Source organism: Pollachius pollachius (assembly GCF_949987615.1).
Source record: "Pollachius pollachius genome assembly, chromosome: 2".
Taxonomy (NCBI): domain Eukaryota; kingdom Metazoa; phylum Chordata; class Actinopteri; order Gadiformes; family Gadidae; genus Pollachius; species Pollachius pollachius.
Genome location: NC_136935.1, coordinates 20,241,296 through 20,263,806, shown reverse-complemented (window position 1 = coordinate 20,263,806; position 22,511 = coordinate 20,241,296). Strand labels below are relative to the sequence as shown.

At 42.8% G+C, this 22,511-nt stretch overlaps 1 protein-coding gene across 1 annotated transcript in view; it reads right to left on the bottom strand.

Moving 5' to 3' along the window:
- The window catches only part of srbd1 (S1 RNA binding domain 1), a 104,572-nt gene that overhangs the window by 26,071 nt on the left and 55,990 nt on the right, over nucleotides 1-22,511 (bottom strand). The window contains exons 16-17 of the mRNA XM_079758775.1: nucleotides 18,240-18,322; nucleotides 1,552-1,658 (exon numbers count right to left, since the gene is read on the bottom strand). Of these exons, the coding sequence (XP_079614901.1) occupies nucleotides 1,552-1,658; nucleotides 18,240-18,322 (190 nt within the window). The remainder of the gene's footprint in view (nucleotides 1-1,551; nucleotides 1,659-18,239; nucleotides 18,323-22,511) is intronic.

Below are 22,511 nucleotides of genomic sequence, written 5' to 3'. Positions count from 1 at the left end.
AATGGTGGTGAAGAAAACAACTCCAGTGATCCCAAGTTACTTCCCGACATTGTTTCAAGCGCAGAAAGTTTGAATCGGTTTTCCGTGTCTGCCATATTTCAATTGTTTAGCTGTCTGTAGTTGGCACAAGAGAAGCCTTTTCTGACAGCATTTCAATTTGTTCTTTCGTTTTTATTCTGTTAAAAGGCAGAAATTACTGTCCGGGCCAAAAGTGTGCAGGTTGTAACAGTGTATCACAGGTAAAACACTTCCAACCTGTTTTGTTTGTCCCTACTGGAAACAGCAGCATATTGTTGCGGGCTGACGGTGCTGCTTTCTGGTGGCCCTACCAACTGTCTCATTAACGTGTTGACATTTGGCGCGTTTGGACACAGTGCACGACCCACTAAATTGTTTTTCCTGTGTAGAAATTGTGGTGGCAATTGGCCATGAGATGGACCCTGCAATCCTCTGGGCCTTAGAAGCTGAATGCGTTTTCAAGAAGCCAGAATGTTTTTAAGTCTAGCCAATTGATGTTTTAAACTTGCTTTGCTCGAGAACATAGCGCCTAACCCAGCAACGCGTCCGATTTCCAGCCACTTCTCAAGTGACCATGCCTTGACTGCACCACAGAATCTGTGATCCTCACTTTACTTACTTTATATTTTCTCCTCATTAATTCTGTACCAATCGTCTTTGGTCTATGTGTAGTTTATTAATGTTTTACTAGCTACAAGACCTGTTTAATGTATTTAATGTATATATATTTAATGCATATATATATATATTTAATGTAAAATCTGTGCTGCCTGTACTACACGGTTCAATACAAATATTGTACCGCTTCACCTCTAGTAATGAAATACAAGTAATACACAAACTCACAAATACTGATGTATTATTTTGTGTTCAATCAAGGTATGTCTACTTCTGCTTAGTTAATGTTCACACTACTGCGTGGCAAACTCATTCATGTCAAACACTCAGCATAACGCTGCAGTCATCAACAAGTCTGTGTGTATTTCTGTTATATGAACACATGCAGGTATGGAAAAAGTTTACACAGCAGACTGGTAATCAGATGATCTCTCTCTCTCGCTCATTTTGTGAGCTTGGAATACTTAATTACTGTTTCAAAGCATACATGTGTGATTGTCTATGTGTATTTGATGTGTGTACATAGGAATGTAATGCTATGTATAATTGTGCATATGGGTAAATGTCCTGAACATGTTCAATGACATGCCTGTGTGTGTAAGTGAGTCAACACTTCTGACACTATGTACAATTATATATTCCTGTACCGTCATTATCGGTTATGCGAGAGACACCAGGGTAGCCTATTTCCCACATCTAGAAACACACATTCACTTTTTTTCTTATAAAACATTTTTCTTTATGTTTGTGTGTCTGAGAAGTCAGTTAGCTTTAAATAACAGTATCTAAAGCTGAAAAATACTATTAAATATAGAAATTGCCCAAATAACAAACAAACAGGGTATTATTTTGTACTTTTTGCAAAGTCAGTCAATTTGTGCTCCAGTAAGCAACTGGTGTGTGTGTGCCCTCTACCTCATGAGTGTCTCAGAGCAGATGTTGATGTCTACTCCGACGAAGCTCACACACTCCTGCACCACACCGTCCAACGCTGCCTTCAGAGCTCCCGGCTGCACGTCATGCTACAAACACACAGACAGGGATATTTAGATTTGAAAACAAGCTTGATGCCACCAAGTACACGTACAAGGCGAGGTAAATCATCATTACATGTCCCACGTATAAAACATTGATACACTAAAAATTTGTGCACACACCCATCGCAAGTATTTCCCAGGCTAAGATTCTCCTGACTTTTTGTTGGTGGAGACTGCTCGCCAATCAAGGTGATAGGTTAAAGCGCTTAGATATTGAGGACCATAAAAAATGGTAAGTAAAAGGAGTGAATGAGAGAAGGATAGACCCATGGAAAGAGAAACCGGAGGAATGGGCTAGAGGGCTAGGATATTGTGTATAAGCTTCAGCTTTAGAATGGATGATTTTGTTTATTTGAATTAAAATTTTATTCTGAAGTCTGCAATAGACCAAGACAATTTTGTACCCGTTTCTATTTAATTTTGTTTTAGAAGTGTTGTGAAGTCTTTGCCATCCGTTACATCTGTGTTCATCTTCAATAAATCGGTTATATTTATTCTTTAAAAGCGTTATGTAAATACAAATAGCCTACTTTGAAACTAATGTGTTATTTTTCAGTAATAAATAAACCCCTGACAACCTTTGACTGGGATGTTTTTATGTGAACGTCACGACATGGTCTTCTCCCCCCTGACATATTCATATGAAATTATATGAAACATATCAGTGCAGAACCGCCATTTTGTTTTTAAGACTCGATAGGTAGCTTGACGAACACAGAGATTGTGACACCCGTCAGCAACACGCAAGCTCTGTGTTCGCCAATCTACTTATCGAATCTTAAAAACAAAATGGCATCGACGGGTGATCTACTGATGGTATTGTGTGTATAAAATGTCCTTTTATACACACAGGAATTGGGGGAAAGGAACTTTGGCTTTGACTCCCTGAAGTACATGAACCACGACATGGAGGAGAAAGGGATTGTTGCCCGCGATTGTCTCCCGCTTCCTGCTGCCCTTTGCCGAGGGACTACCGCCTCGGTGCTGCCCGCTTCCTGCTGCAGGAGGCGGTGGTGTCTAAGCGCTGCACGCTGCCCGCCGCCGAGGCAGTGGTCCCTCGGCAGCGAAGCTCCGGCGGGAGACAATCGCGGTAAACAATCGCGGGCAACAATCCCTTTCTCCTCCATGTCATGGTTCAGTCTACTTCAGATTGATGTGGACGTGGACCAGAGACCAGAGACGTCAGAGAAACCGATGCAGTCGTTTGAGATTCATAATATCGTCTGGAGGCGCACACAGCTTTTGACTGTGATAATATAGATTATATGATATAGATATCGATGTATAATATGATATTATTTAGATGTAGAGCTCCAGGACTCCCGCCGGAGCACCCGGAGTGTTCTAGAATATTTACAGAACACGGCCAAAAGCTGTGCGCACCTCGCCATTGCGATACATCCACTGAAAACAGAGTTCTTGGTACCATGTCCGCAAGCTGCTCAGGGCCGCACCCCCACCCTCCTTCCTCCTTGACCCGCCTCTCTCCTTCTCATTTGCATTAAAGCTACAGACACCAAAACGGCACGTTAGGGGAAAGCTCAATGTGCGACTGGCTCGTAGTGGCTGTAATTCTGCACCACGGCTGAATTTCGGACACGTCTTCAAATACTGTGTTAGGGGCCCACTAATATCTATATTAAAGCATCCATAAAGTAGCATGCCAGGACCTTTAGGACGATCTACTATGTGTTCCATTTATGGTCGAAAGTCGATAGAACCAACATTCTGCCCGTACCTCGTGCACAGTAGCGGATAATCATCCACTCTGTTGAATCACTTTATCAGTAGATATAGAATAGAAGAAACAAAAGGAAACAGCAGTCTGCTGAGACGAGCAGAGGTGGATGAGATGAGTCACCAGGAGGGTCTATAATGCGGGGAAACCAATGTTCAATGTTCCTGAGATTCCCCACCACACGTTTTCCATCAAGCAACCTCCGCCCAACCCCTGCCTGAAGTTAAAGTAACAACCAAAACGAATACCGTTCGACTCCTGACACGTCCAATGTCCGCCCCGTCCATCCACATTAGTAGCTTTTTAGAGTTTTCTCATGGCTGCCTCTCTGACAGGAACACCACACACAACACAGGTTCACTGGACCAAACTTAACCAAGTAAATCCTTGAAACTTGGATTTATTCTAAGCTCTGTCTCAACACACAAATGTCAGATGATGACTAAATTATTTTTATCAACTGCCAAGTAAAGCACAACACAGTCTGCAAAGCTCCCAGCCCCTTTCCCAAAAGGTATTCCTCGCTGGAAGCAGCAAATATATGGCTTTATCGCGAAGCAAGCAAAACCTGGTCTCTCCTCATTCCGACCACTTTCACCTCTCTTTGTCTCTGGTTAAAAAAACACTTTCCAAGCAAAACGAGAACTATTAGATCAGTGCAACCAGACAAACTGTACTCCTTATAGAACAATACATACAACAAAAATTTCACCAGACAAGTCTTCAGAATGTATTACGATTCTAAGAATCCTTGTTCATCTTACCTACCTAACAAATGAACATGCAAATATTCAAGCTCAGCACAACATACATACATACATAAAAACCTACCTACCTACACACATACAAACACACACACATACCTAAATGAAATATGCATGGGTAAATTATTGATAAAAAAAGAAGAAGTAAGACCAAAAAGAACAGACACATTTGGACCTTACAAATAAATTCCTAACACACGCTATCAGACACAGAGCAGCAGACAATCTCTGCATACTAACAACAGATTGACACCAAGTGTCAACCAGAGAGACATAGTGAAAGAGAAGGATGCGGAGAAAGAGATAGGATGAGTGATAACTTAAAATACAACATGATCTCACCATGCAACATAAGGCATTACCACACTGCAGACTTGCACGGGCACACACATGCACATTGTCCCCCACGCAGAAACGCTAAAGATAAAATACAAGAAAGCAGAGAAGGTGAGAAAGCTAAATAGGGAAGAGAAGAAACCAACTGCTCAAATGCTGAATGACACGGCGCCACAATAGAGGTTTAAGTCTTTGGACTTGACACACAGTGATGTCACTCAGAACTTGGAAACCGTAATAAAGCCAGGGTGGAGGCATGTACTAAATGCCGGGACGATGATTGACAAAAGCTAAGAGTAGCACTAGCTGTGCAAAGAGTAGAAATATCATTAAAAGAATCCACAGATCAAGTGACATGAAACTCAGTACTATTACTATACTATACTATAGTACATTTTCTAAGCCTCATGATTAATTATGTCTGGTCTTGTTTTGGAAATGATAGCCATTAAGTTACATATTTCCACCTCTTTCATGGCAGCAGCTAACAACCATGAAGAAAAACACGGAAAGACATGTACCGCTGTAGTAGGCATCACAACAAAGCAGTGGCATTTTCTCCCGGAAGCCAAGGGAAGCCATGCTTCCCTGTTTTTTAGACTGTAGTTGTCATCCAAAAAAAACATTTATATTAACAGTTTTGGTAATTCTTTGGTGCTGTGTTGCTGTCATTTCTTCCCCATTTTATCCTCTCATTGAGCATTTTCTAAATGCGTGAAACAGTACCCCTCTTATTGTTAAATACTGAATATGCGGTAAAACACGACATTGCACACTGTATGTCCGCGAGGCAGCCAGCCCGAGGTGGCATCCCTTGGTGAAAAAAAAAAGGAGGATTAACCAATCAGGTGAGGCTACCGTCATGACACTGCCCTCCTGTGATTAGTCAGCAGGGTGCCAAGGGAAGCCCCTGGGCCCTTGGCTTCACACCAATCAAATCAAATGTCACTGAAATGTAAACAAATAGTGGGAGATTAGCATGTTTACATTTTTATCATATTAGCGTATTAGTAAGTGCAGTATGGAGGGTCGAGATTTAGAGTATTTAATAAGAAAGAATTACCAAACTGCCACTTGAGCAGCAACTAAAAAACAAATCTGACGGCAGGCCAATGCCAAAGCTTCAGCTGCGTGTGAAGAGAAAGAGAGATTATCGCACTTTAATCACCTTCTCCCGGTGCAGCTTTACTGTTCCCTGAACGTGTAGCTACGTGTGTTATTTTTTGTGTTCTTATATTGCTAATTGTGCCTTGATTGCCTGGAATAAGTTGCATTGGTCAATCCACTGAAGTTGTTGTTTTATCGCGGTTGTTAACGCTGAGAATCAGCTCCAGGGACAGTAGCTGTATAGAGCCGGCTCACCTGAACAGATGTGGCTGTGGTTGTTTATAGCCGCTTGTTCTCGGTTGTCTTGGTGTTGTATTTTAAGTAGTGTTGTATAATGAACATTTGGCCTAGTTTTAAACTAAAAGGATGCATAGAAAGTATGTGTGTATGTCAAGCACATATAAAACTGATTGTGCGAGTCGTGTTACACATGAATGTGAAACTTGAAATAGCCTACGTAAAACGTCTCCTAATTATATTGTGAATAAATGCTTCTTTCATACACTGTCGAATCTGGATTGGGCATTAAGCAGCTAATTGTGCATTTCGGTCGGGGTGGGGGGGTGCATTTATAATAAAATGTATAATTTAATAAGATGTTTAGGAGGACTGTGTGAGTGTGTGTGTGTGTGGGGGGGTGTAAGTGAGTGAGTGAGTGTGAGAGAGAGGGTCCGTGTCGTGTCGGTCAGATTACAGGCGTGTGTAAGTCCTGGTTAAATGAACAGGTGCCCAAATAGCTCTTGTAGTTACATTTAATAAATACAAGCTTCAAAAAAGCATGTAGATTAAAGGTTTTTGTCTCACTTGGCTTCCTCAAAAAAAAATCCCATGCCATACCACTGCAACAAAGTGATTTGTCAAATAAAGTTTGACAAAGAGCACAAGCACTCTTGCTCAGACAAAAAACAACAAGTTCATTAGTGTGCTTATGTTTATTTTGCTTAAAGGAAAGGTATCAGCTTTTTCATTATTCACTGTTTTTGTTTTCCCCCAAACTGTGACACACTCAATCAAACTGTAAATCAACACCATGTGTCAATGAAGACAACATGTTATTGTTGTTTTTGTGTAGAGAGAATATCCCATTGTGACAGGCCTACTGCACATCCCATTCATGCTAACTAATTACAACATATTTCTTTTTCAAATGGTACATAACACTGTCCATTTATTTTCTTGGTCAGCTATGACAAAAGACAAACCATGTATGGTCTTCTGAAGCCCTTTATTGTCCCTGCGTTTTAGAAGAAGAGATTACCCTGGTGTACTTTTAAATAGGTGTGAATCAATGGAGTCTCTGTTTGAACACTGAACCCGGGGTTATCTAAAGGTCCTTCTACAGCTTGAATGACAGCTTCCATGAACTCGAAGAAAAAAATGTTGTACGTAACACATAGCCAACAGTGGAGGAAATTGCTCCTCCACGGTAGACTTAAGAATGTGTGTGTGTGCGTGTGTGTGGGAGAGAGATGACTGGTTGGTTTAAGCACTAGTCATAAATCAGTGGGAATGTGATATGACAGCAATAGATAACTTAAATAATTTTCTACTTTATTATTTTTTTTAAACCCAATGAATGACTGACGGATTTGTATCTAGTTCCTGCAAAACAACTACACACCCATTCATATTCACATGCAAACACACACAGCCTGAGGGGGTGAGGAAAGGACCCCAATTAAAAGTCTCCCACTTTTTCCGGGTTTGTCTTTACCCTTCGATTCAACCCAACACCCTGCACACCCACACAGTACCTGAGGGTTTGATAGTAAGAGCGTGAGAAAATGTAGAGATATTTTTTCCTGCTAAGAGATCCACACAATGGTTGCTATAGGCAAAAGTATACACAATTTATAACTGGGCACATTCTTCTATTATTTAGTTTCTCTTAGAAATATTATTTTAATTCTGAAATTGCTTCCCAATATCAAAAGTCAATATTAAGTCAATATTATTAAAAGACTTGAATGTTTATAGGTTGTGCAAACAACAGTGTATGTGACCACATACTAGGATATTTTTGTCTACGGTTTGGTCAAATGTGTTTTTCGGAGAATAAAGAAAATAGCAATGACTGTCTCCATGTTCTAAATGCTCAGAACAAGCATGAAAGTTATACGCAGGCTACAAGTGAGATCACATAACTATATGATCGATGGCAACAAAACACTATCTGTAGACAATTATCATTGCCATATTGGGAACCTTTGGCATTGACAAAAGTCAATATTCCCACTTCTTTGGAATATGTTGCAAGGCAGGATTCAAAAATCCATGTCTCTCTTTCATTTCCTCATTCCTTGTAGATCTGTCTCTTCCTCATTTAATTCCAGTTAGGTATTCACAAATTATCTGTATTATACCTTTTGTTATTTTTAGGGTTAAAAGTTGTAAAATTTGTCGACGACATAGTGTCTCTCAAGGTTTTCTTTCCTGTGCAGCGACATTTTAGGAAAATTTAGAAAAAATGTTATCTTCAGGACCAAAGCATTACATGACAAAAAAAAAAAATCCAAATATTTTATTATTAAATCAATAACAATTACACTTTAGAAGGGTTATTGTGCCCTCTATATGCCATGCACCTCCCAGCACATGTGTAAAAGGTTTGGTGTAGATATCTCATTCCATGACAGTTAGCAATCTTCATAAGTGCAATGCACAACTTCGCATATAGGGGGGCCCAAATCCCACATAAACGGCATCTACTATTAAACCAGTTTGTGTCTTTGTGTCTTTGTGTGTCCGTGTTTGTCCGTTTGTGTGTTTTTTGGAGTAAAAAGAAATTGGTCACTTACCAATTTATTCTAGTTCTGTCTGTCCCTCTGTCTCTTCCTGATTTCCTGAAGTTATTACTCTGCCTCTTTCTTATTTTCTCTAGTTCTGGATCTATCTGTTCCTCATTTCCTATAGATCGGTTTCTTTTGAATTTCCACTTTTTTCATCTCGGTCTCTTCCTTATTTCTACTATTTTTCATTTCACTTTCTAATTTTCTCAAGTTCTGTCTGGCTCTTCCTCATCTGATGTTGTATGTATCTATGTATCCATTACAATTTTGCTAATTTGCGATCTGATCGTATATTGACAATTGAAGGGATAATCAACTAATTTCTCTTCACCGTGAAGATAACACACTAGCGTCTTAAAGGGATACTTCACCGGTGGAGATTTGAAGGTTATATGAAGTAAATAATCATATGTATTATAAATGTGCAAAAAAAATTGAAATCAGTTCATCCTAGCCTGAGAAAAGGCAGAAAGTGTCTCACTGGCTCAAAATTAAGAAATCCTCCAACTACCACAGTGCATTGCGCTCGCAGCAACGCCCGCCTGTTTCCGTTTGGAGGGGGGAGGACCCATGGTCCTAGCGCGAGTGGTAGTGCGAGCAAACTTTGCGTAAACATATCCCCGTGATACTTTGACTAGTTTAGACTTCTGCCCTCGTTTTTATATTCATTTGTATATTACTGTACAGCATAAAAACATTTGCTAATTACAGTAGCCAGGGCTGTACAGTGCGACAGTTTTGATCGCATTTGCTATTGAAATATATAATGTGCGAAGATAAATACAAGTCCACTCGCACCGGTGCGAAACGGTGAGAAGGACCCGTGCCGAAAAAAAGTACGTCTTTCTGTATGGCTTTAAATGGCACTGCTAAGCGCGAGTGTGTGGGAGCATGATGGGAGTGATGCATGTAGGGAAATGTATTTCGAATTATAGGCTCGCCAGTTACGCTCAACTACTAAAAAACTACATTTCCCGAACATTCGCACGTTGAGGAAGAGGGGGGGGACGACAGAGGAAACTTGGAAAAAAATCCACGTATGGAAGAGATCGACTCGGCGACCACAAGCACGGAACTGGCACCTTCGGACGAAGTCGACTCGGCCAACGGGAAAACATACAGGTTTAACCCCCAGTGGTTAAAAACATTCAATTGGCTGGTCTACGACCAATCCAAGAAGTCTATGTTTTGTATATATTGCCTCGAGGCAGGGGAAACGACATCTGGGAAGACACCCTACATTACAGGGAACACTATTTTCAAGAGGGACAACGTCACTAAGCACAACTTGTCAAAGCGACACATCGTTTGCCAGGAGGCTTTTTTGGCAAAAACCCAGGTTAACCGTGCTGATTCGATCGACGCTGCTGTGAGCAAACAAAACCAAAGCATGAACAAGGACATAATTAGGGGAATCAAAATTAAAATGAATATTGCGTACTGCATCACCAAGGAGGAGCTCCCGTTCACTAAATTCGCTTCATTAATTCTACTACATGAAAAAAGGCTCTCATAGTCACTTTACTATTTAATATGTTTATTGTCACTTTACTGTTGTTAAATTTGTTCATATTGTGTTACTTTTGTATATACGTCCTATTCTGTTCATATAGTTATATCTGAATAAAATATTTTTTTTGACTATAGTATGTGTGCTACCAAAATTATTTTTGTGCTGCTGAATGTTTTTGCTTGCTAGCACCAGTGCTACCGCTTTAAAAAGTAAGAGTACAGCCCTGACAGTAGCTCAGCATTTTAAGTACTCAACCTTTTCTCCCCAGTTGAAATAAGTGTTTATCTTATACAGTAGGCCTACTTTAGTATAACAGCACTTGGGTTAGTAAACAAATCACAACAACCAACATGAATTTGAAGTTTTATTCATGAAAAAATATGAACTATTTACAAAAACAAAACGTGTAGTGTGCGTTTGCCAGAGTCAAAATAGTCAGAGCTCATCTTGAGCATCTACTGGTAGCCACGGTACTGCCCATCTTGTGATGGGTAATTAGCTCTGATGGCCTGGACAACACAGGAAGCCGATACTGTCTAAGAAAGAAAGAGAACAACATTAGCAAAGCAAGACAAATTATGCCTTGAGTAGCCTATACAGCATTACACAGACTTCAGGCTAACGTAACGTAGCCTATGATCTGCCAATAAGATCGGCTACTTTTGGATAACTACATCGTCACGTTCCCCGGGACTCAAAACTATTAGCCAATGTGTTAGTAAAAAAACAGACACTTACTCTATGCTCAGACGTCTGTTACTCCCGGCGGTCTTTGGCTGGCATTTCCAGTACACTTTCTGGGTCTGGAAATATGTATCCAATACCCAACTGTTCAGATGAGGCGTAAAGCCTGGGGTGAGAAACTCAGGTGATCGACAACACACACGTCCGTGTCATCCTCCGATTCCGTGCAGCAGACAGACTCTTGTTCTGTGTCCATTGGCGCACAGTGAGAGCACAGGCACCACCAATCCGCCCCAGCTCGAGCCATTGCGGGCTCCACGTCTGCGGCAGTCAGGTCGTCTGCCGTGGCTGTAGCGGCGGCAGCTTCAGCCGCCTCCTGTTCCTCCATAGCCCTCAGCTGCTCATCTCTATATTGTGGCTCATAACGGTAGCCATGAACATCCGTTTCTACCATAACTTCTTCAAAATCCCAATCCCCCATATTGTGTCTGTCTGCGTATTCAGTACCTTCGGCCATGTTATCTGCAGACGAAGTCTAACGCACTGGCACTGATCTGTAATAGGTCTGTTAGCGCATTAGGTCCCACCCCCTATGGGCAGGTTTGAAAGGGTGGGAACTAGTGCTTGTAGTCTCAATAGAAATCCCCCCTCTTGTATTTCCTTCCGGCAATGACGCAAACAACAATTTTTGCGTCATAGCCAGAAGGAAGCGTAAGAGGTAAATACGGATTTCTCCCGTCTCATGGGAAAATGAGAGAGTGTTACATGACCATTCAAAAGTATGACTGGGTTTCTTACAATGCAAAGCTTAATGCAAATGGGTGGAGTGTTCCTTTAAGTGTGAAGGTCATATCTGGATTTGCGTTAAACAAGCTGTAGCAGCAGAGACTAAGAGACAGAGTACTGTCTGCACCTAGAGCAGTGGTTCCCAACCTTTTTTCTTCAGGGCCCCCCTAATTCACTGATGGAATATGCACCCCCCCCTCCCCCATAACCATACATTTCTATTTTTTGTGCCTATTTTATAAATGTGTTATTTTCGTAGCTTACAGTGCATGGTATTAATAGGCCTACATTCATTAATGTGAACCTTGGGCTTGCATACCCATAGCCAGGGCTGAAATGTCAGGTGCAATATGAATGATAGCCAGTCTAAAGTTGTTGTGCACCTCCAGTCTGTTGCGCGCTTTTGTTTTGATGGCGACAAGTGCGCTGAATAGCAATAACTGATTTGCGAATTGATGGGACTGACCTGTCGCTAAGGTCCGCTATTAAGCCAAGTTCAGACCAAAGATTTGCCTCGCAACGACATGCAACTTGAGACGAGACTGGCTGCGACATTCTAAAAACTTGGCAGTTCACACTGCTGCACCAGGCGGCGATGACAGGTGGTTTCCCTAGCAACTATGAACGCTCTGACACAGCTGAGAGCAGCAACAGCATCACGCTATAAAGTAGCCAAACTTAGGTTTGCGATTAGGTTGCTTGAGCTAGCAGGGGGGGGGGGGGCTTGGGTAGAGGTGTTGATGCTGCGCTGTCTCCACAGAGATCTACGAGAGAGGCGCAGAGGAACTGTCCTTAGGAGGCTTTTGTCGGGATAAAAAAACAAATGGTCAGCAAAATAAAGAATTTGTTGGCGTTTTTGCACATGTAAATAGTTTTAATAGTAATTTGCAGATAATATGTTTACCCATCTGGACAATTTTGGACTATAGCAAGCAATAAACGTTATACTGCTGAGTATTGACGTCTTTTGGCAATATCTTCCACTCAATGTTGGTTGAATGTTTTTAATAATAGGCAGGAGGTGAGCACCTTCTTCAGAGGAGTCTGTGGGCACTCTGTTTATAGATGACTTTATTATGATCTGGATAGTGATATTCAAGATAAGATAATAATGCTAAATGGAACATGATGCTGGGATATTGTCTCACCATCACAGAAATATAAATAGAAGAGATTTGATTGAAAAGACAATGCTACAATGCTACAGTTTAGCCAAAGTATACTACTCTGACTCCGTAATCCGACTACGTAACTACGGAGACCACTCGAGCTTTTGCAGCTCTCTGTCGGGATGTCGGATACGCAATGCAATTCGCCTCCCGATCGATCTCATATGTTGACTTCAAACCATGTAAGCAGTGTTGTAAATGAACTTCAAAAGCTCTTCAAATCTTATTTGGTGTTTTATTGGTCCTTAATGTGCAAAATAAACAATGTACAAAGTAAATAAGGTGCAAAGTCAAACCGGACAAGTGATTCCGGAAATGACTTTGCCCTTGCTGTCTCTGTTGCGTCGACGGATAGTTAAAAAATATTGGATGCGCACGTAAGCTATGGAGAGGGTCTCCAACAGGCTCTCCGGTTACAGAGAGGGCTCTCCGTGTCCACGTACAGCACTTTAACATGCACACGCATTTGAAAAGGCACCATCCAGGTGTTATGGCGCATTTCCACCGGCGGGTGCGGGTCGGTTTGGTGCGGCTTGGTGGAGTAGTGACGCCTTGTTCACACTACATGCGTCCGTTACGGCTCGCGTTTCCACCGCCAACAGTACCCTTATGATAGGGCGGGGTTTAAGCCGTAAGGCGATAGCTGCGGCAGCTGTGTATGCACCGGGACCTCATAGAAGCCCGACAATAATAATAAATAAGCTAATAAGATAATAAATCCAAGGAAAAAGAAGAATGTGCACAATGAACAAAGCGCAATAATATAGGACATCCAAGAAGGACGGTAAACTTTTGCGCGTCATTTTCTTCAACGAACAAAGCTTTCTCCATTACGCAGAAATACCTTGCAGCTAATGTGTTTGTTTGTTATTATCCCCCGTCACACGGAAGTGCGATTCTGTCGACCAATCAACGTACGGCGTGTGTAGCTCAAACTTGCCAGCACCCTTTCAGGCATCTCAGTACCCAAACAGAGGAGTACTGCGAGACGAGTACACCTCAGTCCGGGTCACGCCCACTTTTGCTGGTGGAAACTTGATCCGTGCCGCACCTTTGCGCACTGAACCGACCAACACCCGCAGGTGGAAATGCGCCATTACTATCACTGTGCTGTGAAAAAAAAACGAGCTGTGCAAACCCAGCCCACGACACTATTTCAACAATCCCTGGCTGGGAATTCAGAAATGCAAATGCCATAACCAGGTTTATTGGTGTTTTCATTGCTGCTGATCTACGGCCATTCTCCGTTGTTGACAAACAAGCTGTTTTTTTTAATTTTCCCCTTAACTATGAACCGTATCGTCCTGTACCGTACCGTGACTTCAAAACCGAGGTACGTACAGAACCGTGACTTTTGTGTACCGTTACACCCCTAAGAGCGACATACACTAAGTAGCCTACATTTGTGAACAGAAAGTGAAACAACAAAATGTTACAATCAAGAATGCCCGCTTGAAAATATATCCTACTGTATCGCGTTATTTGCAGATGTAGGCTATAAGTAAAGTAACTTAACACGTTATTAGTCTCATACGCTGTAGTATTTCATTTGGTTAATTATCAAGTAGACACACAACACTCATAGGCCTACTAAGTGGACGTCAAACACATGGATGCCATATTTGTCTATCTTCGATAGATGGATAAACAATCTTAAGCAGCGTCCCACTACCAGCACATACTGCCGCCGTCTAGCCTGGCTATTGCCAGACCAAGCTCAATCATAGATTGCACGTTGGTCTGGGCAGGCTGCTGTCATTTTCTTCAGCACAAGAGGCGTGATCAACGGGCCTAGTTCAAACGACTCTGTACGCAATTGGCTGCTTGCCGTGACTTCCCTGTCATCAATCATTGTGTTAAACCAGCCAATAGCGTGCCAGAGGGAAAAGCCAGCTTGGTGATTGGCTCCCGCAAAAACGTATCGGAAGCAGAATGAAATGTATTGCTCTTCTCCAGACCTTTCTGCAGGGCGAATGCAATTCACCGGCAGAATGGGCTAGGGGTACCCAGTGTAGCCACCGTCATCATTTGACGGTAATTGACTGCTTTACTAGTGCATTCATTGAATTATAATGAGTCGTATTGAAACTGTGGTTCAGGTCTGATCATGCCATCTTTCAGTAACTGGTTCTCGGGTGCTAATGAGTCTCTTTTGTTCTGATCAACCAAGCCTTGACTAAGATGCTTTCTGACAGAAATGCTTAATGAAGTGATAGTTAGATCACGACAAATGATATAGGCAGAGAAAGTTGTGATGGATGAATGGCTAAAGCACAGGACTCTCAGCCCAGGGTTCATGTCCTTTGTTCATTTTTAGATTTAATTGAATTTATTTTCCATTATTTGGTTTCTGTTTAGGCAACACTACTTGGCAAGGTTAAGTTTTACCTAAATAAGAACAATTGAATAGAATTGCACATTTCATTTAGATATCTGACCCTCTTTCTCATTTCCTCAAGTTTTGGTCTCTCTTCGATCTCCTCTATTCCAGTTTCTTACTCCTCAGAGGGAGTGTGAACATTATAAACAGGCTACAAGTTAAATAACTTACACTATACGAAAGATGGCAAAAAAAAGAAAAGAAAAGAGCGAGAGAGAGCGAGAGAGAGCGAGAGAGAGAGCGAGAGCGACCTTGTTTGTTTTCGGCTTGAAGTGAATTGACATCCAGATCAATGGATGTGTGTGTCTGTGTCATCCTATTAGTCTTATTGGACTTTTATAGTTGCAGTCTAGCAATAACACAGGTGTGTTTGTGTAAAAGACGTGTGCTGGTCAAAGTGACGGCCCTTCTTGTGTCTTTCAGCACATTGAGTTTATTTACTCCATCAGATTATGGTTTGTTGACCAAGTCACACGATCTGAGTGCAAGGGGTGGGGGTCCCATGGTGTTCAGAAGAGGCCGGTCGGAACGTGATGAGAGACGTAAAGTACATACACTCTCGTGGATACACACAGAAACACACAAGCACACGTTAAAATAGCATCAGAGTTAAAATGGCCAATGTTTTCTTGTCTATTGGACCTTTCCTGAATACATAATAAACCTACACATAACATTCACTTTCTAAATTCAGTTCAGTAACCAAATGTTAATTATTTCCCTTGATTGACTTTTCTGGAATGAGGCACGATACAGTAGAATTACTTGTGTTCCATCAATGGGGCAGCCATGCTTATTACTAGCTCATTTAGTGCTTAGCCTGTGTTGCATTTAGGTTGCTTGGACACAAAAATTCTGATCTCATCCACTCTCCTTCCATTGCACCACACCTTCTATAAATGTTTAGCTCCATCCTCTCTCCCCTCTTCTCTCACACACTGTGTCTCTCTCTCCGTTTAGTTTTTTCACAGTGCTCTCTAAAAAAGTATTTTCCAAGACCTTTTAGTCAGTCAGTTTTTAGCTGCATTTGATTGGATTAATAGTCTGTAAATAGTAGGTAGGTGCACTGAGGTAATCCTTGTCCCGCCTGTCTCCAACACACACACCCACACACACCTAATGCCAGTTTTAACTGCACAAACACAAGCATGAGTACACAAACAGAACATGTGTGAGTTTATATAGTCCAAACATTATGACTGACTATACGTCATTGCGTATCTCCATTAATTGACTTGGCTATTGCTGGTAGCATCATCTGTTGACACAGGCCGAAGCCAAGTTTGTTCACTCTCTTAGCAGCCGGCCTGCTTTATTTTACTTCTTACATTTCCTTTCTGAAGACAAACACGCAAAAGCTCAAGCACACCCACAAATTATAGGATATACTAGTCCTAGACAACCTCTGTGTTATTGCTACAAGGCGAGTCGAATAGGTCTAATCGGATGACACACACACACACACACAAGCATCAAGCAACAACACACAATTTGAAGGGCATATTAAAATCTGGCCCAGCTGAAACAGGATCAAAGGACAAGACAGCCTTCAATTGATCTAGTGCGAGTGATCAGACCAGAGTAACTTCTGATTCTTCTGTAAAAGACAGGACAGAGATGTAGCTAAACTAGCAAAGTTAGGGACAAATTTTGATAAAAACCTGCCATTCTGCCACAGAATATAGGCAACTGGCTAGGTTTAAATATATGCTCTGGCAACGTGTCACTTTAAAGAAAATGTGTCATCTAAATAGGCAACACAGTTAGTTTATCCGTCAGTGAGAACAAACAAGCATTAACTGGGAAAATTAATGTGGCAGGAATTTGGCTGTACCCACCCAATCAACACAATCTTCCAGATGGGGTATGAATCGTTTTCTGTAACGGCATTGAGATTCCTATAGTCAACGCACATACAAGGAGCCCCATCAAGTTTTGTAATGGGGACAATAGGAGAGCTCCACCCACCATCACTGGGCTCTATGATGCTATTCTTTAACATGTATTTATCTTTTTCCTTATCAACTGTTGTTTTCCAGGGTTCACCCTATAAGGATGTTGTTTTATAGGGGCTACCCCAGAGGTATCCACAACGGGCTGCACCAAGGAGGTGAGCCCTGGTTTATCCACGAACAGTCAAGCCTGAGACTGTAACAAATGCACAACATCTTTTCGCTGAGAATCACATTAAAAGGCTAACCCATTATTAAGATGGGCCATGAGAGTGGTGTGGTCAAATAGAGTTTCTACAGGTGGAGTCGGGTCATTCTATTCTGGTTCAAGAGGGGTATCTGGTGCGGCCTGGGACCCAATACTGTAAAAGGAGCAGCCAAGGGTGGCCTGTCCTGGGATTTCTTCAACATGTTAAGATGGCACACCTTAGACGACTTCCTCCTAGCAGGGGTTCTCATTACGTAGTTGACGTCACTTAGCTTCCTTTCTACCTCATAGGGCAAAAGAGCTTTGCTCCAAATGGATTTTCAGGTATAGCTAGTAAAACTAGGATTGTCTCTCCAGGCTCAAACTGGACTTCAGACTTCTGATCATAGTGAGCCTTCATTTTCTTCTGGCTTTCTAGAAGGTGCAACTTGGCTACCTCACCAACAAAAGATAATCTAGCAGAATGAAATAGACAATGAAAGAAAATGAAAAACAATATATATATATTTCACCAGACCATTATTTCATAATGCAACATTTATTGCGACATTATTTCATCGTACTCCGTGTCCATATCTTGAAAAGTATTTCTAAACGGTCTTCAATAAAGGGCAGAATAGTATTTGCTGATAAACCATGTGATCAATTTCATCAGCTAAGAATAGCCCATTGATGTTCCATATAGTCTGCACAATAGCTCGTTTTTCTTTTCCATACACAGGCCCTATGTAAGTTATGTCTAATCCATCCGCCAGGAATTTATAAAATAAATGTGGCATTAAATTAACGTTCCCTGAAATTAAGTAAACGTTTTTCTTCATTTCAATATTGAGTAATTTATACATTTATCTAAATGCAAATATTTATTGCCTCATTTATTTATTTAATAGCCATATGTATTTATTTACTCCACTCTCGTTCATTTATACTCACACACACACACACCTTTTGTATACTCAGTCCTTTCCTTTGTGAACTGAATGACGTGCTGTTTCCTACATCCCTAGCATTTATCTGTGTATAATACAAGCGATGGACAGAATTTCCTTAAACATGATACTGGGTACAATGCTGAGGATACATTCCCTTAAGGGCATTAGCTAAGAATATGCATAATACCTAAATGATGGTCAGAATTACCTGGTATGTTCCTATCCCTATGTGCTTGGGGTCGATCTTCACCAGCTCAGCCAAGGGATCTTGAACACGTCTGCCAATAGACACTGCGCACACACACACACACACACACACGCAATCGCGCACACACACACACACACACACGCACACACACACAGTATTATGTTCCCAAATATGAAAGGTGAAATTATAGTTATTTAAACAACGGTGGAGAACATAGATTGTCATCATTTGTAATTGTAATGTCTTATCTGGAACTCAAATTCAAATGTTTGCTGAATAGGCCATTTGCCGACATTAACCAGCCCAAGCCAAACCTATTCAGGAAAAGTAGCCACAATGGATTCTTAACTGGCACTAACGACAGCTTGTGCAACTGACAATAATCCACACACACTTCCCCTAATGTTTTTTTCACATTCGTAAGTTTGTGCATAAGAGTGAGTGAATGAGTCAGAGAGATAGACACAGAGTCTGTTTGTGTTAAACACATTCAGGAAGTCCCAAAAATGTGAGGGGGAAATCTCCCCGTATCATCTTCCTTCTATTGTATTATTCACCAACTCACCTATTCCCTGGCCTTAGTGGGAGGCTGCTGCATGAAACAATATTTGCATAGGGATGGAGTTTCAGCCCTGGCACTGCTTATTACGCCTCCAAAAATATCCCCTATCTCTCCCATTTCTTGTTCATGTATACATCTCTCTCTGTCCCTTTTTTTAACATTTAATAGTGGAGTGGAGCTGCACAGAATAGAGATGAGGAAGAAGAGAAACGCCATCAGGAGATGGAGGTGCGTATGGGGGGGCATGGAGACTGGAGGAAGGGAGAGGAGATTACAAAAAAAGAGAACAGCTCATACCTTACTGTGTGTTCACACCAAAAGCCAAGTCAACATTCTACCCGCGTGAATACACAAGTTTGAACGTGCAAACTTCAAAACACTCGCCAGAGTGTTTAAGAATATTGGAGGAGGGGCTCTCTCGTGAACAACAATGTTTCTTTCCGCAAATTCATTCTCAGATCACGCCCGAGAAAATCACCATTGCGAGTCTTTACTTGTTGTGGAAGAGTACCAGAGATGTCGGAGAACCCAACACTCTAGCGGTCCTTTCAAGAGACAGGTGATATTATAGAGCTGCAGGAGTCCGCAAATGCCAACAATTACTTTCTCCTCCATTTTGCAGGAAAACTAAAAGCGGTGACTTGTAAAGGGGCAGTAAGCTCAAAATTATAATTATCAAATGTTTAATTTGAAGAACTAAAGGTTCCTTCAGCCAGTTGTTCCACCTGGGTCTAAAGACCATTACATTTTAGGCAAATGAATCATATAAATAATAAATCAGGTCAACATTTTACGGACGCGAATATACCACTTGAATCATGGCAGTGCTAAAGATTTTGAGGGTTCCAACCCCACACCTCATATAGCTAGTGCATACGAGCGTATGGGTCTGCAATATTTTCGATAACTAAAAGTATTGAGGAAGTAAACTGTTGAAAAAAAAAAATTGCGTTACTTAACGTAATCCCTGGTTCTTTGATAACAGAGTGAGGTGTTTCACTATGGGAATCAACTAGGCGTGACCTACTACGGAAGCTCCAATTGCACCACGTCTGTCCTTGACAGACAGGTCGGACTGTGCAACAGGGCCCCGCCCCCTGCACTTTTACAGTTGACCCACCCTCCTCAAATCATTCTATACCGGTTTCTTTCTGTGTAAATGCAAGGAGGGACGTGTTGGTGAAACACCTCACTCTGTTATCAAAGAACCAGAGATGACGTTAAGTAACCCAAAGCTTTTTTTCCTAACTTTGTGTTTCACTATGGGAGATATAGACCACTCCCGTATTGCATATGTCTCCCGAATCCATGCAAATTCAGCCAGGCAGCAAATATCACTGAGTCTGATGAGATTGTCTCCAGCACGGACTGAGAAACAGAAGGCCCTGAGACATCCAGCCTAACAAAGGTGTGAGGTGTAGCCCAGCACGCCGCAGCACAAATGTCACGCACTGACACTCCTCTGAATAAGGCCCATGACGTAGCCATACCCCTTGTGGAGTGGGCCCTCAAGACATGCGGGGGCTGCAAGCCCCTACATCCATAAGCAAGAGATATAGCCTCTACAATCCAGTGGGACAGCCTCTGGCGGGACAAAGGCTTGCCACTATGGGGAGTGGCCCAGGACACGAACAGTTGATCCCCTTTCCTAAAATCAGCTGACCGGCTCACATACACATGCAGAGCCCACACTGGGAATAATGTATTGAGTCTCTGCTCCTCCGCAGAGGAGAACTGAGGCAGGTGAAACGCAGACAGTTCCACCGTAAGACACCTATAGGCCGACTCCCTTAGGCACAAAAGCCGTATTGGGCCGCAGGCAGGCCTTGGAGACCCCTGGAGCAAACTGCAAGCAGAAAGGACGGATAGACAATGCCCGTAAATCACTTACACGCTTAGCTGTGGTTAAAGCTAAGAGCAACGCCACTTTCAGCAACACAAACTTCATGCCCACCGCCTCCAATGGCTCAAATGGGGTATGAGATGGGGCATCCAGCACCACCGATAAATCCCACAAAGGGACCTGGGGCCTGGAAACTGCTGAGATGGCTGCCAAGTACACTTTAATCATGGAAAAGGCCTTACCTTTTTCCAACAATTCCTGCAGGAAACAGAGTAGGTCCACCACAGAACACTGATATGGAATGGCGTGCCTCGAGTCACACCAGTCCTCAAAAACACACCACTTGCCACTGTAGAGCCGGCGAGTGGAAAGGGCCCTTGCATTCTGAATAGTGTCAACGACCTGTGCAGGCAGGCCCGCCAAATTCAAGTTCCACCTCTCAAGGGCCAAGTCCAGAGCGCTATGCGGTCCGGGTACGGATGATGAATCTCTCTGCACGCTTGGGAGAGAAGATCCCTGTGCAGGGCAAGGGGCCATGGCTCGCCCGCCAGGAGTTGTATTATTTCCGCCACCCAATATTTGGATGGCCACCGCGGGGCTTTCAGGATTAGCGACAGACTCTGTTCTCTCACCCTGGCTAGGGTGGGGGAGATTAGGCTGAGAGGGGGGAATGTATATAGCAGCACATTTGGCCAAGGATGGGCCAGCGTATCTACCCCTAGAGGAGCCGTCACGTCCGACAGTAAGAAAAACAGCGGGCACTGTACCTGCCAAGCCGTACCTCTGCCATATTTGTTCCACAACCTGTTGATGAAGAGTCCACTTCCCGTACAGGGGGATCCCTCTGGACAGACGATCTGCTCCTCTGTTCAGGACGTCTGGTAATGTGTCGCCCGAAGGGACAGGAGCCTGGTGCTGCTCCACAAGATCATTTCTCGAGCTAACTCGTGTAGTTTCAGTGAGCGAATGCCGCCCTGCCGGTTGATGTATGCCACTACAGTGGAATTGTCTGTCTTTACCAAGACATGGCAGCCCCGGATAAATTGTAGGAAGTGTTTTAGAGCAAGGAACACTGCCCAAAGTTCCAGGAGGTCTATGTGAGCCTGAGCTAGATTGTGGCTCCAGGTGCCATTCACTGCTCTGCCCATCATTGTCGCACCCCACCCTGACACGGACGCGTCCGTTGTCACGGTTACCCTGGACAACACAGCCCCCAGCGGGACGCCCGCTGTCAGAACCGTGCGCACCGACCACGGGCGGAGAGCAGTAACACACGCTGGTGTTCAGGTGGCGACGGGGGCACAGACGCATTGCTGCAATCCAGCGCTGAAAATCTCTCATCAGAAGCCCCAAATGTACTACTGATATCACCGAAGCCATAAGGCCAAGTTGGCGTATGCATAATCTGAACGATACGGCCTCTCTCTGCCTGAAGAGGGAGAGACACTGCGTGAGAGACATTAGTCTCCTCTCTGATAGTGTGACGCGATAAGAGAGAGTCTATGTTGAGACCCAAATATTCTGCACATTGCACGGGGTCCACACGGCTCTTTTCCCAATTTATGCTGAATCCCAGAGACCTGAGATGGTTTACCACCGTAGCAGAATCTCTGAGTGCCTGTTCGCGTGAATTGGAACATATCAGATAATCGTCCAGATAAGAGAATATTCTGATGCCGCTGTTTCTTAGCGGTGACAGTGCTGCCTCCACACACCTGCTGAACACTCTCGGGGCCAACGATAGCCCATACGAGACTACTTGATATTCGTAAGCCCCGTTCTGAAATGCGAACCGTAGAAATTTTCCGGTGCGCAGGATAGATGGCGATGTGAAAATATGCGTCTGAGAGATAGATCATTACAAACC